The 15,623-nt window shown below is 51.7% G+C and overlaps 1 protein-coding gene across 1 annotated transcript in view; it reads left to right on the forward strand.

Annotated features, from left to right (window-relative positions):
- Nucleotides 1–15,623, forward strand: part of PEBP4 (phosphatidylethanolamine binding protein 4) — an 81,889-nt gene that overhangs the window by 9,906 nt on the left and 56,360 nt on the right. The window contains exon 2 of the mRNA XM_041490636.1: nt 2,516–2,648. Coding sequence (XP_041346570.1) covers nt 2,516–2,648 — 133 coding nt within the window. The remainder of the gene's footprint in view (nt 1–2,515; nt 2,649–15,623) is intronic.

Raw genomic sequence — 15,623 nt, forward strand, 5'->3', positions numbered from 1 at the left:
TTCCAAGGAAACCATCTCCACGGCAACCTCAAACCTCCGGGCTCTGCCTCGGAGCCGCTCGGCTGTCCCCAGGACCCTGGTAAGTGGCTCTCTGGTGGCCCGTGGCTACCGGGTCCCCCAGGAGGTGAGGGCTGGTGCTGGGCTTGGCAGGGGGGTGGGGACCCGGCCCCGTGTCCCCTTCGTCCCCCTCGAGGCTTAAAAAGGGGTGGCCAGAGTTGTCCCCGAGTGGGAGAAGCGCTGCAGGGGGTGGCTGGGTCGAGGTTCCCCTGCAAGGACCTTGCCTCGGCCTGGGGACGTGTCCTGGTGTCCCGGCTGGGTGTGTGTCCGTGGGGATGGTCTTGGACAGACCACAGCCACCCCTGATCCCAATTCTCCGTCGTGTTTGGGAGAGCAGCAGGTGGAGATGGGGACTCTGTCCCCTCCCGGAGCGCGGTGTCACCACGTGGGGACATTCCCGGTGCCACGTGCAGGGGAACCAAGCACCGGGGAAAGGGGAAACTGCTCAGAAAGGTCTGGGCTCTGCTGGGGGCTCGGGATTTCCTGGCCGAGGGGGCAGCAAGAAACAGCTCCCTTCTGGAATAGATGGGATTCGAGTTGTGGAGCTGCAGGAGGAAATGATGGACACGTGTTGGATTCGGTTCTTTTTGACTCTGAGACAATTGAGAGGTTTGCATCTGCATGCAAGCCTTGAGCTAAGAAATACTGACTTAGAAATAGCATAATATAGGATGGACTTTGTTGAGAAATATAACTAGAAACAAGTTTGGATGGCCTTACAAATAAAACGAAATATTTCTGAGAAATAGAGCTATGAAAGATGCATTATAGTAAAACCCACGAGGAGTAATTCTAGATAATTAACTTTAAAGCATTTGCAGTATGGTGTGGCAAAAAGCTGATTGGCCAAAAAATGTTTATAATGTATTGTAATTAAAAAGTAGTTGGCTTCTGATAGTAATGGTGTGAATTATAACAACTATATAATATATGAATATATTATATATATATAAAATATATATATAAAAATTGAATTATCTCTGTGTTGTCTCACCCTTGACATGAGACTAAAAATACAATCAAAGTTTTTAAAGTGCCTCTCAGTTACCCCATCTCTAAACCAAAAAAGAACCTGATCCTCCCGAGCAGGCCTGCTTTGGGCTGGGGCGTGCTGGCTCCGGTGGGGCTGACCCTCGCTGTCCCTTGTCCCAGCCTGTCCCCTGCCCAGCCTGGACTCTGTCCCCTGCCTGTCCCCTGCCTTGTCTGGCCTCTGTCCCCTCCCCGCCTGTCCCCTGCCCAGCCTGGCCGTTCCCTTTGTGTCACCTCCCAGCACAGTTCATTCCAGTGTCCCCTTGGCCATGAGTTTTGGCTCTTTTCCTCCTTTTCCCTGGGACCGGGATGTCTCTGGGCGTCGCAGTAGGACACGAAATAAAATGATGTGGACACTGGAACTCCAGGGTGAAAAGAAGAAGAAGAAAAAAAAGTTTATTTCCTGCCACCAATATTTATAGACTTTCAAAAGTGGCAGTGGATTGGAGGATGAAAGTGCCACCTCTCCTGTGACACTGGACAAACCAACGTTCCATCAAATTTCTCCTCCTCCAGAGAAGAATGTAAAATAATAATTATTTACATAAAAGTGCGTGAGAAACTTCATTACAAGAATATAAACATCAGAAGACTTAAAAAAACTTAACAGGGTGACATCTGGGCACCTGGAGTTATTCCCCAGCCAGCTGTGCAGAGGCTTTGGAAGTGCCTTTGGCAGCGTCAGGGATGACAGAAGTTTTCCATGGAAAGCTTCAGAGGCAGGAGGCTGCTTTTCCATGGAATCCTGGAATGGCTGGGGGGGAAGGGGCCCTAAAACCCATCCAGCTCCAAGCCCAGCACCTCCCACTGTCCCAGGCTGCTCCAAGCTGGCCTTGGGCACTTCCAGGGATGGGGCAGCCCCAGCTGCTCTGGGAATTCCATCCCAGGCAGGAATTCCTTCCCCATATCCCACCCATCCCTGCCCTCTGGCAGTGGAGCCATTCCCTGTCCCTCCAGGCCCTCCTGCCCAGCAAATTCCCAGCGTCCAGGGCTGCTCCTGCAGCATCCACAGAGGGATGGGGAAATCAAATCAAAGAATCCTGGAATGGTTTGGGCTGGAAGGGCCTTAAGGCTCATCCCATCCCACCCCTGCCACGGCAGGGACACCTCCCACTGCCCCAGGGAGCTCCAGCCTGGCCTTGGACATTTCCAGGGATCCAGGGGCAGCCCCAGCTCCTCTGGGAATTCCATCCCAGCCCCTCCCCACCCTCCCAGGGAGGAATTCCTTCCCAAAATCTGCTGAAGAACACCCAAGGAGCGCAGGAATTCAAATGTCCTTCAGCAGATTTAGGGAAGGAATTTATAATTACAATAATTTACAACAAACTCCCGTTATCCCCGCCGCTCCCGCCCGCAATTCCCAACCCCATCCCGAGCCCGGCCTGGCACCAATTCCCACCTCATTTTCCTCCCTGTCCCCTTGTTCCAGGGGGGATTTGGAAGTCATCTACCCCGAGGTGGGCGACGTGAGCTGCTCCTACATCCCCAAGTGCCACGGCTACCGCCAGAAGCTGAGCGAGGAGTGGAGCAAGCCCCGCGTGCGCTACCCCTGGGCCAAGAAGGTGAGACCCCGCTGGGGCTTTTCCTGGGATCACGGCGACCTCGGGAGCTTTTTTCCCACTTTTCCTCATCGGTTCAAGGGTTTGGTTGGAGGCTGAGCTGTGGTTAAATGGAATTGTCTTTTTTTTGTCATTTTTTTTGTAATTTATTATTTTTTCCCTACCCCTGGGCCAAGAAGGTGAGACCCCGCTCTGGCTTTTCCTGGGATCAGGGGGACTTTGGAAGCTTTTTTCCCACTTTTCCTCCTTGGTTCAAGGGTTTGGTTGGAGGCTGAGCTGTGGATAAATGGAATTGCCTTTTTTTGTCTATTTTTTTGGTAATTTATTATAATTTTTTTCCCTACGCTGTGGCCATTGAATCAACTTTTCTCACATTCAGAGTTTTTTTACTGCACTGAAACCACTTTTATATTTTTGTGTTTATATTTTTATAGTTTATTTGATATTTAATTATTTGATATTTAATCATGTTACATTTACTTATTTTATATGCCATAATTTTATATTTATTATTTAATATATTATTATTTAATATTATGACATTTTAATCTGTTATTAATTTTATGTTCTTATTTTTATATATCATTATTTTATATTTTATTAATGTTATATATTTTATAATTTTTATATTCTTATGTTTTACGTTTGTATTTTTAATTTTATATATATATTTTTTCCTTTGACTATTTACTAAATATATTTTTTCCTACATTGCACCCATTTTACAGCTATTCCAGCTACATTGTAGCCATTTAATGAATTATTTTCACCATATCACCGCATTTCAATTTAGAATATTTGCTACATTGTAACCATTATTTCCCCTATAAATGCAGCCTTTTATAATTTCCCCTACTTTAACTTTTAAACAATTAAATTTTTTATATACTGTGACCATTTAAATGGCCAGAAGGCAGCAAAGAAATTAAATTATTTTTTCTGCTACACGTGACCACTTAATAATTTAATTTTTTGCTATTTGCGGCCTCCTAATGATTTAATTTTGTGTTCCATCATGGCTATTTTAAAGGAAGGAATTAAATGGCCACAATGTAGGAAAAACAAGAATCAAGTGACCACACGTAGAGAAAAGTTTAATAAATTTTATTTCCCTCTTGTGGCCACTGAATACTTATATTTTTTGCTACATTTTGGCATTCAATTTTGTTTCTTCTACTTTGACCACTGAACTTTTGGTACATTCTGACCACTGGATTTATTTCACTTCATTGCCGCGTTTTGTTTTGGTTTTTTTGGGTTTTTGTTTTTTAGTCAAGTGAGCTCTGGGATCGGGGTGGGATTTGGGGTCGTGGTGGGATTTGGGGTCGCAGTGGGATTTGGGATCATGATGGGATTTGGGCTCGGGGTGGGATTTGGGATCACGATGGATTTGGGATTGGGGTGGGATTTGGGATCATGATGGATTTGGGATCATGATGGATTTGGGGTCGCGGTGGGATTTGGGATCATGATGGATTTGGGATCGCGGTGGGATTTGGGATCACGATGGAATTTGGGATCACGATGGATTTGGGATCGCGATGGGATTTGGGATCATGATGGATTTGGGATCACGACGGATTTGGGATCGGGGTGGGGGGAATCCCGGCGCTGCTGTTCCCTCCTGCCACCACCAGGTGGCAGCATTGAACTGCCCGAGCTCCAGCGCCGCCCGCACTGGGAGAACTGGGAGAGGAACTGGGAGAGGAACTGGGAGAGGAACTGGGAGGAACTGGGAGAGCCGGGATCTGTGCTGAGGGTGCCGCGGGCACGGGGAGGGGACAATCAGTGGCGTGACACTGCGGTATTTCGGGGGACACCCCGCGCCGTGCCCTGCTGTGATCCCAGATCTGTCCCAGGATGCGGCGTCGTCTCGTAGCGTTCGCAAATCGCGGTGGAATCCTCGCTGCCCCCCAAAAACCGCCCTGTCCCAATAATTTCTGTAATTGCCGTGGCCAGCTCCAGCGCTGGGGGCTGCTAAGGGAGAAGTCAGCTCTGCTGGCGTTACCTCGGAGTGTGAACAATCAGTTTTTCCGGCTCTTCCCCGCCGTCTGGGAAGTCTCTTCCCCCTGCGGATCACATGGTTGGAAGGAGAACTTTTCCTTAAAGATGTCTGATTCTCAAAAAAAAAAAATCCTCCTTCCTGGCAGAGGCTGCTGCACGCAGACCTGTCCCCGGCTTTCCAGGAGTTTGAAGTTTCCCAGGGATGTGGGCAGTTGTTTTTTTCCTTTAATTTTAGTCCTGGAAAGCCGTGCAGGGCCGGGAGAAGGGAAGGGACTCTCCGGGAAGGGAACGCTGCTGCCGACGGCTGTGGGAAGGATTTTGGGGACCAGAGCCAGACCCTGCCAGGCTGTGCCAGGGGGATGCGGGCTGTGCATCCCAGAATCCACAAAAAGCAGGGAAGGCTGAGCTGGGAGCTTGGGGGTGGCACCTGTTTATTTTGGGATGGAATTCCAGCTGTGCCTCGGGGGTGGCAGGTCCCCAGGGAGCCCCTGGCACGGGCGGCGGCTCCCGCTGGCACCGGGAATGGCTCCGCTCATGGATTTGGCACCGTTTCCTTCCAAGACATCTCGGCACATCTTGAGCTGAGGCGGCATCTGAGGACACGGGGCCCCGCTGCTTCCCGGGGTTTGGGGTGGGTTTCTCCTCTGGCCTTCCCAAAAAATGCCTCCCCAGCTCTGCACAGCTGGGAATGATCCAGCTGCAGTGCCCAAACCAGGAGTTCATTTTGGGAAAGGGCTGGGTGGTCTTAAACTCCTCATAGAGAACTGGCTCTCCTCTGGTTTACCTGCAATTTTCATACTCCTGAACCTCTAAGGATGCTTTGGGGTAATCTTTTTCCCTCCTAAGCTCACCCTAAATTGAGTGGGAACAAGAGCTGCGGCATGAGAGTTGTTTTTATGCTTTATGTGGGTATTTCTAAACCAAGGAAATTTGATTATTCCTAATTTTATTCCCAAATGAGAGCGGGAAAATTTGGCAAAGCGAGGAGATCTCCATCTCCCTGCAGTGCTCCAGTGGGATGCTCCAGCTCGGTGATCCTGGATGGGGTGGGGAGGGCTGGCTGAAGGGCTGGAGATGCTTTTCCCATCCAAATCCGTGGCAGAAAATCTCGGGGTTTGAGGATGCAAACTTGTGTAGGAAGTGTCGGCTCTCTGTGGAACACTTTGTCTCTTCAAGAAAAACAACCACCAAAAAAGCCAAATGCGGAGTGTTTGTTTTTCTCTCTAGAAATATTTATCAGTTTTCTGAAGGGGTTGGGGGGGGAATGGGAGGTTTCCCATTATCATCCCAGGTATTTGGGATGGGTTTGGGGTCACCTTTGTGCCCAGGGTCTGTTCAGGGAAGGGAACATCGATGGTTTGGGGTGAGGAGCTGAAAGTGGGGGGGCATCTTGCAAAGCTGAGCTCTGACGGCAGCAAAATCTGGCCTGGGGGACTTCAGTGCATCATTTCAGGGTGGATTTGAATATTTTGTCATGTTTAAACACTGAGCTGTCGAAGCCAGCTTTATCAAACATCAATTTACTGCCAAAAAACCATTTTGGGGCAATTTTCAGTGCCATGAGGGCACCTGTTGTGTGTGGGGGCATCTCAGTGAGCAACAGGCTCAGGGACAGGAGGCAGGGGTGCACTGCCAGGGACAGGAGAGTGGTTCTGGATGGCTTGGATACCCTGGAAAACCTTCAACTGCCCTGTCCTGGTGGGCCAAGGTCTGGGAATATCTCTCAGGAGATCAGTCCTGGGATGTTTGGGATGTTCAGTCCATGAGAAATGCAGACCTGGGATGTTTGGGATGTTCAGTCCATGGGAGATGAGCCCAGGAATGTTCAGGATGTTTGATCCATGGGAGATCAGCCCAGGAATGTTCAATCCATTGGAGATCAGCTCTGAGATGTTCAGGATGTTTAATCCATGGGAGATCAGCCCTGGAATGTTTGGGATGCTCCATCCATGGGAGATCAGCTCTGGAATGTTTAGGATGCTCCATCCATGGGAGATCAGCTCTGGGATGTTCAGGATGTTCCATCCATGGGAGATGAGCTCTGGGATGTTCGGGATGTTCAATCCATGGGAGATCAACCCTCAGATGTTTGGAATGCTCCATCCATGGGAGATGAGCTCTGGGATGTTCAGGATGTTCAATCCATGGGAAATCAACCCTGTGACATTCAGGATGTTCAATCCATGGGAGATCAGCCCTGGAATGCTCAATGCTCACTGTGAAACTCTCCTAAGCACATCCCAATCCCCCTTTGGGTCCCACTGCAAGGACCTGGCCTCAAAATCCCAAACACCCAAGCACCCACAGCACCTTCCCAAAATGCCCCCCCGGGAGCTGCTGGAGGCCCCTTCCCAGCCCAGGGAAGCAGGAGAACATCTGGAAGGATGGGAAGCGCATCCTCCTCGTCCTGCCTCGATATTGCTTCGCTCAAGCAAAAATAAATTGGAAAAGAAAATTGGCCCTTGCACCAATTTGGGGCAGTTTCTCGATTGTGCAGCGTGGCAAAGCCCCCGACGGTGATGGATCGCTGCATTAACCCAAAGCCGCGTCCCCTGATTCCCTTTTATTACCACTCGTGGTGGCAGACAGAAAAACAGATTACACTGGAGATCAAATCGATAGGAACTTTATTTACTGGCCTTTTAAAAACATATTTCTGGGCTTTATAAAAACATACGGCAGATGCCAGGGATGGGCCTTGTCTCCTTGTTAAAAAGCAATTTACCTGTGCTGGAGCTGCTACCTTTTACCTGCTCCTCCAGATTTGTTTTCATCCCAAGGTTTGACAACTTCCTTAGAGGCTTCTTTAGGTTGTGCCATCACTTTTTTAGGATACAGGAAGGAATTGGATTTTTTTTTTTTTTTCACGACAAAATCTAGAAATAAAGTGTTTTTCTCAGGGTTTCTACCCCAAATTCAACTTTTTAAAACTTGTTTTTGCAAGCAGCCAATTTGCACATCCCTGAGCTCAGCTCCTTCCTGCTGCTCCTCAGCTCCCTGGGATAAAGGCATTTCCAAACTGGGATGAACTGGGGCTGGAAAAGCCCCCCCAGCTGTGTGACCCATGGGATGGGACCCTCAGGGCTGGCTTTGAGCTTTTTGTGCCTAAATCTGTGACCAGCACCCAGGGGTGGGGCTGGAGCTGTCCTGGGAATTGGAGCAGTGCCCTTGGGAATGGGAGCCCAGGGAGGGAAGAGCAGGAGAAGGAGCTTCTCCCAGGAACCCACAGAAAGTCCACTCTGGTTCTTTTCCCTGATTCTCCCTATTCTGTGCAGCACTTGGTGGCCTGGCTGGGGACAGGCCTGATTCATAAAGAGTTTTGTGTTCCCATTATTTGGGCACTCATTTGTGTGAGGAAATTCATTTATTTTAACAAAGGCAAGGGCAGCTTTGTTCCATCTCCTGCCGGGTTGTGCTGCAGGGGTAGCAGGAGGGGACGCGCAGCTGGCTGGGGAGGGACCTTTTTGTGGCACTCAGGTTCCATCCCCGCCTTGCTGGAGAAGATGGTTGGAAGCAGAAGATTTCTGACAGTTTGTGTATCCCTGCTGGCTCATGGAGCCGTCTGGAGCTGGGGAGCCACCAGCGTGGTTTTCTCCCTCTCTCAATCCTGTCTGGGCTCCTCAGAAACAATGGCCCAACATTCCTTCCCGCTGCTGTCAGCCCGAGATTCCCGGGATTAGCCCAAGCCCCCGGTGATGAGCCCCTCCCTGCTGGGTTGGGTTCCCATGCCCTGGGATCGCTCCGTGGCATTCCAGCACCCCGGACTTCAGAGGGGGAATGGTGTGAGGGAGCTGAGCTTCCAGAGGGCCTCTTTGAGGGCTTTGGAGCGGGGTGGCAAAGCCAAAATAAATGTGTGCGCTGAGGGCTCTGCACGCTGCCTCAGCCCTGTCCTCTGCTGACCCGCCGCCGCCGCTTCCATGGGGGATTTATCCGGGATGTGACCCCTCCGAGCCAAGCCCTGCTCTAAGTCCCATCCTTTTGGGGAGCAGGAAGGTTTTCCCCTTGACGGGAGCGGCTGGAGTGGTTCAACACCATCGCAGGGGGTGCTGTCCCGGCGGAGGGGACCGGCGGGCAGCTGGTGCCACACGCCGGGAGAGCCTCGTTCCATGAGCGATCCTGGCAGGAATGTCACTTCACATCCGTCTCCCGGCCTCCCCGTTCGCTGGACCTTTAACCACCCTGGACAGACATCGTTCCCCCGAAGGCAGGAGGCCGGGAAGCACCTCCGGGTCATCCCGGTGCCTCGGCATCCCCCGCTCGCTCCTCGTTTTCCGCAGCAAAAAAAAAAAAATGTTTGAAGCCGCCGCTGATTTTTCCCTTTGATCCCTGTAAACACTATACAGTAATCAAAGTTTAAGCTGCTTTGGGTGAAATAATTGCTTAACAATCATATAAGACAAAGTGATTCAACAAATGACAATTAGGACTTGTGATCTACAGAACAGATGCATTCAGTGTAGCATATTATAATGTGCTAATAGGAGATTGACAGCACAATAATAGGAGAGAACAGCCACTCAGCCTATAATTCCCAACCAAATGTGAGGCTGTCCACAGAGCTCAAATCCGAACAGGCTGTAAAATTAGAGGTAAGAAGGCACAAGTTTCACAAAGACTCATTAGCAGGTTGGCTGTGAATTTCCAAGGAAGGGGGGAAAATTCCTGCTGGAGGATTTACTCGCGAAAGGAAGGAAGGGAAGGGGGGGGAACCTCAACCTCCGCACGTCTTTACGCTGGGAATGAGTAACCTCGGTCACACCGGGCTCCAACAGGCTGGAGCCGCCGCTGTTCCCGGATGCCAGCCAGGTTTTGGAGCAGAGGGTGGCTCCCGAGCCGTGGCAGCTGCCAGGGGACGGAAGCGTGGCTCGGAGCAGACAACGGTGTGAAGGACCACGTGAAATTAAGACTGATATGAGCACGGAGCTCCACCGGGCATTCCCGACGGGAGTTGGGCACTTCCCAAGCCTTAAATGATACTGATGGGTGACAGGGGCACCCTTTAGCCCTGTCCATGGGAATTAAGGCTTGTGCTTTGCTTTCTCTGTGGGGACATCGAGGGATGGGGACGTGTGCGGGAGTGGAGCCGTCAATCTCCACAACCCTGGCACGTGCGGGGGCAGGAGCTGGGATGCATCCCTGAACCCCTCCACACCCTGGGATAATGTTCTCTGTGCTCCTCTCTCCTTCCCCAGCAGCTTTGGAGGCAGAGAGATCAAAGGAACTTAAATTTCCAGCTCTGGTGACAAAACAGATTTCAGCTCGTCTCGTCCTTCCCGTGCCCCGCGCACGTGTTCCACCAGTGTGGAATTTGGCCATATTTTATTATTAAATAAACATGCCAGAAAATGCACTTTTTGTGCATGGGGGAGGATGAGAAGGTTTGGTAATTAAAACTTCCATCCGTCAACGCTTCTCTCCCAGAGATAATTGTGTGGCTCCCGCAGATGTATGTTTTGTATGGAATTAGCCAGTGGGAATGGGTGCTGGTGTGTCTGAGGGGATGGGATGTGCCAGGGGCTGTCCAGGATTCCAGTGGAATATCCCGGGGAAGGTGTGATCATGCTCTGGTTGGGAATTTGTTGGGAATTTTGCCTTTTGTCTCAGTTTATTGCACGGGCAAGTGCTTTTGATCCACTTCGTTTTCACCTGCAAATCCCAAAACTGCAGGGATGCACCTGCCGGAGGTGGGTCTGCCATAAAAAAATATAGATTTTACATGGATTTTATTAATTGCAGAGCCAAACTGAGTTGCAGAAGCAGATGAATCTGTTGAAAACAACCTGATTTTTCTTTCCCCTTGCCCCATCTTTGCATTTTCTCGGCATGCCCCAGCCTGTGGTGTGCCAGGGTGGGCGTCAGGCACTTGGAATTTCAGAGCCTTTAGTCAAGGTGACGCTGGAGAAAAAGCTGCAAAGATCCCTCCCCTCATCCCAACTCCAGGATTTATTTTTGAGGAGACCCTGAGGAAGCGCTGCCCCCGCAGAGCCCATCTGGGTTCCAGAGCTTCCACAGGGTGATCGATGGCAGATCAATGAGCCCCAAGGGGACCTGTCACCCTCGTGGTGTCTCCTGACATGCCCCAGACCCGCCTGGGCTTTTTCAAAAGGAATTAGTGGCATTTTGGGTGGGCAGGAGGGTTTATAGCAGCAGGCAGGTTCCTCCCAGTGCTCCTGGCGCTTGAAAATTGAATTTGTGGGGTTTGGAATTGTGTTTAACTATGGGGGAGCTGGGTATTGCTCCCCTCATCTTCCTCATCTTCCTGGCATTCTCCTCATCTTCCCAGCTCCTCCTGGTTCTGTGGAGCTTCCCTGCTCTGACGTTGGACATTTTTGGGGCTGGGAAAGGCTCCAGGACCTCTGGAATACGGGGCTGGGTGTGTTGGGGGGTCTTTGCTCCGTCACTCTCCCCACTCCAGGCAGGTGTTGCTCTCCCTGATTTTCAGGGAGCTCTGGGAGCAGCCCGGCTCTGCTGGGCTTCTCTGGGATGTGATAAGCTGCTGGATGAAAAATGGCTGAAAAATCTGGGAATTTGGGATTGCCAGTGCTGGGCGGAGGGCAGCGAGGTGTGGGAGAGGTGTTTGGCTGGCAAACACACCCTGACCCTGCTGCCACCCTCCCGTGGGATTATCCAAGCATCTCCCAGCCCGGCTCTGGCATCTGGGATGCCTCGAGCCTGCTCCGAGCTGGAATTTTGGCAGCAGATGCCCTTCATTCAGCAGCCCTTGCCAGGTCCCTTCCTGGCAGGGAATCCTGCTCCGTCCTGCTCTGCCGCTCCAGCTGCACTTCCCAAACATCACCTCCCACTGCAGGGAGCATCCCGGGGAGCTCAGCCTCACCCCTGGGCTCGGAGCATCCTTCCCGGGAGCCTTCCCTCCTCCCCTGCAGCATCTTCCTGGTGCCTCCCCGCCAGCACAGGAGCCTTTTTTCCATGGATGAGTAATTCTTCCCAATTTGGGGGCTCCTTCCTGCGCTGTAACAACCCCGAGCTCGCCTGCCTTTTTCTTTTTCCAGCTGCCATCTCCAGCAGAAATTCCCCTTTTTTTTCTTTTTCTTTTTTTTTTTTTTTTTCCTTTTTTTCCTCCCGGCGGGAGGGGAGGGGCTGTGGGGGGGATCTCGGTTATACAATCCGGGGTTGGGGCGACTATTTTGGATCCCTCCTTCCTGCCTCCAAATTGCAGCTCCGAATGTGACAAGTTACAAAACACTTGAGTCATTTCTCTCTCTCGCGCGCGCGCGCTGCCTTTTTCCCCCACAAGGGTTTGGGTTGGTTTAAAGGGAGAAGAAAAAAAAAAAAAAGCGCAAAAAGCAGGATGAGGATGGGGACGGGGATGGGGAGGGGGGGAAAAGGCGGCTCCCAGCGTTGCCTCCCAGCCCGGGGGGCTGCGGGCAGCCCCCACGCAGGGGAACTCGCGGGGCTGTTTATGTAAGATGCTCATGTTCTGCTGAGCTGCAGCGAGAGCTGCTGTCGATTCCCAGGAAAACCCACGGCTGCCCACGTAGGATCTCCCGAGCAGGGTTGTGTAACGGGGAGCCAGGCAGAGGGGGGGGGGGGGGGGGGTCGGGAGATCCTGCCTGGGGAGGGGGGAAAAGCAGGGATGGCTGCGTTGAAAGGAGTGGGAAAATTCCGTGGTGCCGGGGAGGGGAAAATCCGGCTGCTGGGATGTGCTGCGGGTGCCTCGCCAGGAGGTTTTGGGGTGCTCTGGGCTGGTCTCGCCTCTCAGCACAGATTTGGAATTAATTGAGTCACTGGGTGACTTCCCAGCATCCCTGTTTCCTTTGGATCTTGAAAGGAAAGGGATTTTTGTGATGAGATTCAGTGTTGGACTTGAAAAAAAACATCAGTGGTGGTTTGGTGGAGGAGGTGGCCTGATCCTGAGCGCTCCTGGAGCTCCTGGGATGGTCCCAAGGGGAGGTTCAGGCCGGACTTCAGCAGGGATTTCCTTAAGGGAATGGTTCTTAAGCCTTGGAAGGGGAGGTTTGGAGTCCTCACCCCTGGGGGCGTCCGAGGAACACCCTGACGGGTGACAAAGTGGGGATGGGGCACAGCTGGGACTCGGTGATCCTGGAACTCTTTTTCCAACCGGAATGATCCAAGGATTTGAGGGAAAATCCCTCATTTCCCAGTGTCCCCAGTGGATCTGCCCCACCAGCCTCAATACCTGAGGGAGGGGCTCCAAACCAGCTCAGCACCCACCAAAATCACCATTTCAATGCTTTTTTCCCCGAAATACCAAAAATCCGGGAATGCTGGTGGCTTGTGCTGCTCCAGCCCGCGGGGAGAGGAGCCCTCTCGAGGTGCTGGGATCGGAGTTGCGTGTGTTACATTTTTATCCCTATTTATTCATGCAGAGCCGAGGCGCCCTGCTCTCCATGAGAATGCTCCTTCATTTACATCCTCCTTCCTTCCCCACAACTGAACTTAAACTTATCCGGGTTATTTTTATTCCTCATGTGTATTTTTTTTTTTTTTTAAGGTTGGGGGAAGGGGAGGAGAAAAGAAAAAAAAAAAACCCCAAAAACCCAAGCATCACCGCCCGTCTAAATTCACCTTATTTTTACTTCTATTAAAATTTCCCCTCTGGAATTTTGATAAGCCAGAAAAAAAAATGAGGCACACGAGCAAGCTTCACCCGAGGGGAGAGCCGAGGCCCGGGGATGAGGGGGAGGAATGTGTTTTGGGGCAAAGAGTAAGTTTAGAACTATTTTTCTCTTAACTGGAGCACTTAGCTGCACTGCAAGCCATTCATCTTGTGCTTTAATAACTCATTCTCCCTGCGAGATGGGATATCACTGCCCTGGATATTGCTTTTCTTGGGATCCAGGATCAAAGATGAATCTGCTTCCTCTAATAAAATACGTTTTCATTGGAATTGAAATCGCTTTCTGCACCCTGATTTTCCCCAGTATTTTGGGTGTTGAGCTCTTCTTTGCCCCAGATCCCCCTTGCTGGCCTGGTATTTATTTATTTCCCTCCCCAAACGATGGAAATACAAATTCCCTCATTTCCCCCCATCCCCGGGGAGCTCCAAGCGCTGTTGTTTGCCTCGGGCTGTCTCTAATCAATAGCTAAATCAGATATTTATGATTTATAGAGGATATTTTACATCCTGGGGTCTCCCTCATCATGAGAGCCGATGCATTTTTGGGGTGCCACGGGGTTTGTGACCATTTTATCCTTTTCCTGCCACTTTTTTATCAACAACTCATCCCCTGGAGCAAACATTTCCCTGTGCAGCAGCTTGTGCTTGTCCCCTGGGGGTGTGACGAGTTTGCAGGGCCTGGAGAGCGGGCCGGGGAAGGAGGCTGGGAGCCTTTGGAATCCTGGAAGGTTTTTTCTGGGAGCAGAGGGAGCTCTCGGCTCGCGACTCCGCCGCTTCCCGGCGCCGCCTCGCCGGGATGAAAATCCTGAAACAAAACTTCTCCCTTTCATGTTCCCCCCGGCCCGACTGTCTCTTAACTACGCATTTGATCTCGGCATCTCCGCGAGAAGGTTCAGAGCCTGATCAGGAATTAATGGGAAGCAGGAATTAAGCAGCGGATCAAAGCGGCCGCGTCGCGGGCGGCGTTCGGGGAGCGGAGCGCGGCGGTGGCCGGGGGGGGACGCGATGTGGTGGCACCAGGGGACACCGCGAGGTGGCTGCTGTCACTCCAGCACAGCCCCGGGGGCGCGGGGTCAAGAGCCCAGTGCGGGGGATTGTCACCTCCTGTGGCCGGGGCTCGGGGGGCTCGTGGCTCCCTCTCTCTCTCCGGAGGTTTTCCAGGCTTTGGGAATGCTGGAGGCAGCCGCGCATCCCGCACGGACGGGAATTCCCTCGTTAAACAAATATTTGGTGAGCGGGGAGAGGAGGGGAGGCAGCAGCGCTGCTGAGGGCCCCGAAATGCTGAGCCCCCCAAATGCTGTAGACCTCCAAAATGCTGCAGCCCCCCCAAAATGCTGAGCCCACTAAAATGCTGGGCCCCCAAAATGCTGTAGACCTCCAAAATGTTGCACTCACCTAAAATGCTGAACCCCCAAAATGCTGCAGCCTTCCAAAATGCTGGGCCCCCCGAAATGATGAGCCCCCCAAATGCTGCAGCCCACCAAAATACTGAGCTACCCAAATGCTTCAGACCCCCAAAATTCTGCACTCCCCCAAATTGCTGAGCCCCCCAAAATGCTGCAGCCCCCCAAAATGCTGAGCTCCCCTTTCCTGCTGAGCCCTCCAAAATTCTGCAGAGCTCAAAATGCTGCAGCTCCTTGAGGTGCTTCAGCCCCCAAAATGCTGCAATCCCTTAGGATGCTGCAGCCCCCCCAGATGCCACAGCTCCCCAAAATTCTGCACACCCAAAAATTCTGCATCGCTTAATATGCTGCCCAGCCCCTTCCCCATCACTCACAGCCCAGAGAGGACAATGACAGAGCCAGGGTGACCCTGGGGTGGGAGCAGTGTCTTGCACCCACCAGATTTGCAAAATCAGAGTTGTTCTCCACTAAAACTGTTCAATTCCTGCCTGGACCCGGCTGTTTTAGGGGGATAATCCTGGGTGGGAGTGGGGAGCACGTGCTGGGCCATGGGGGAGGATTGAGTTGAGACTTGGCCCTGGTTTGTGGGGCAGCTGCTGGACCTCGTCCTGTCCTCGCTGCTCCCCAGAGTTCTCCCTCCTCACAGAGGGGCAGGTCACAGCAGCCTAGGGCTTTGCCAGATTTCTTCCAGCTGGAGTGAAAAGCCTGGGAATTTGGGTGGAGAGCTGGCCATGAGGGAGATCAGGGCTCCTCGTGGTTGGGGACAGGAGCAGCGTGGCTGCTGGGTTGTGGTCAGAGTTTGGCCTTTTCCTTTTCCTTTTCCTTTTCCTTTTCCTTTTCCTTTTCCTTTTCCTTTTCCTTTTCCTTTTCCTTTTCCTTTTCCTTTTCCTTTTCCTTTTCCTTTTCCTTTTCCTTTTCCTTTTCCTTTTCCTTTTCCTTTTCCTTTTCCTTTTCCTTTTCCTTTTCCTTTTC

The sequence above is a fragment of the Pyrgilauda ruficollis genome, unplaced genomic scaffold (genome assembly GCF_017590135.1).
Source record: "Pyrgilauda ruficollis isolate IOZ18807 unplaced genomic scaffold, ASM1759013v1 scaffold125, whole genome shotgun sequence".
In the NCBI taxonomy this organism is placed as follows: Eukaryota; Metazoa; Chordata; class Aves; order Passeriformes; family Passeridae; genus Pyrgilauda; species Pyrgilauda ruficollis.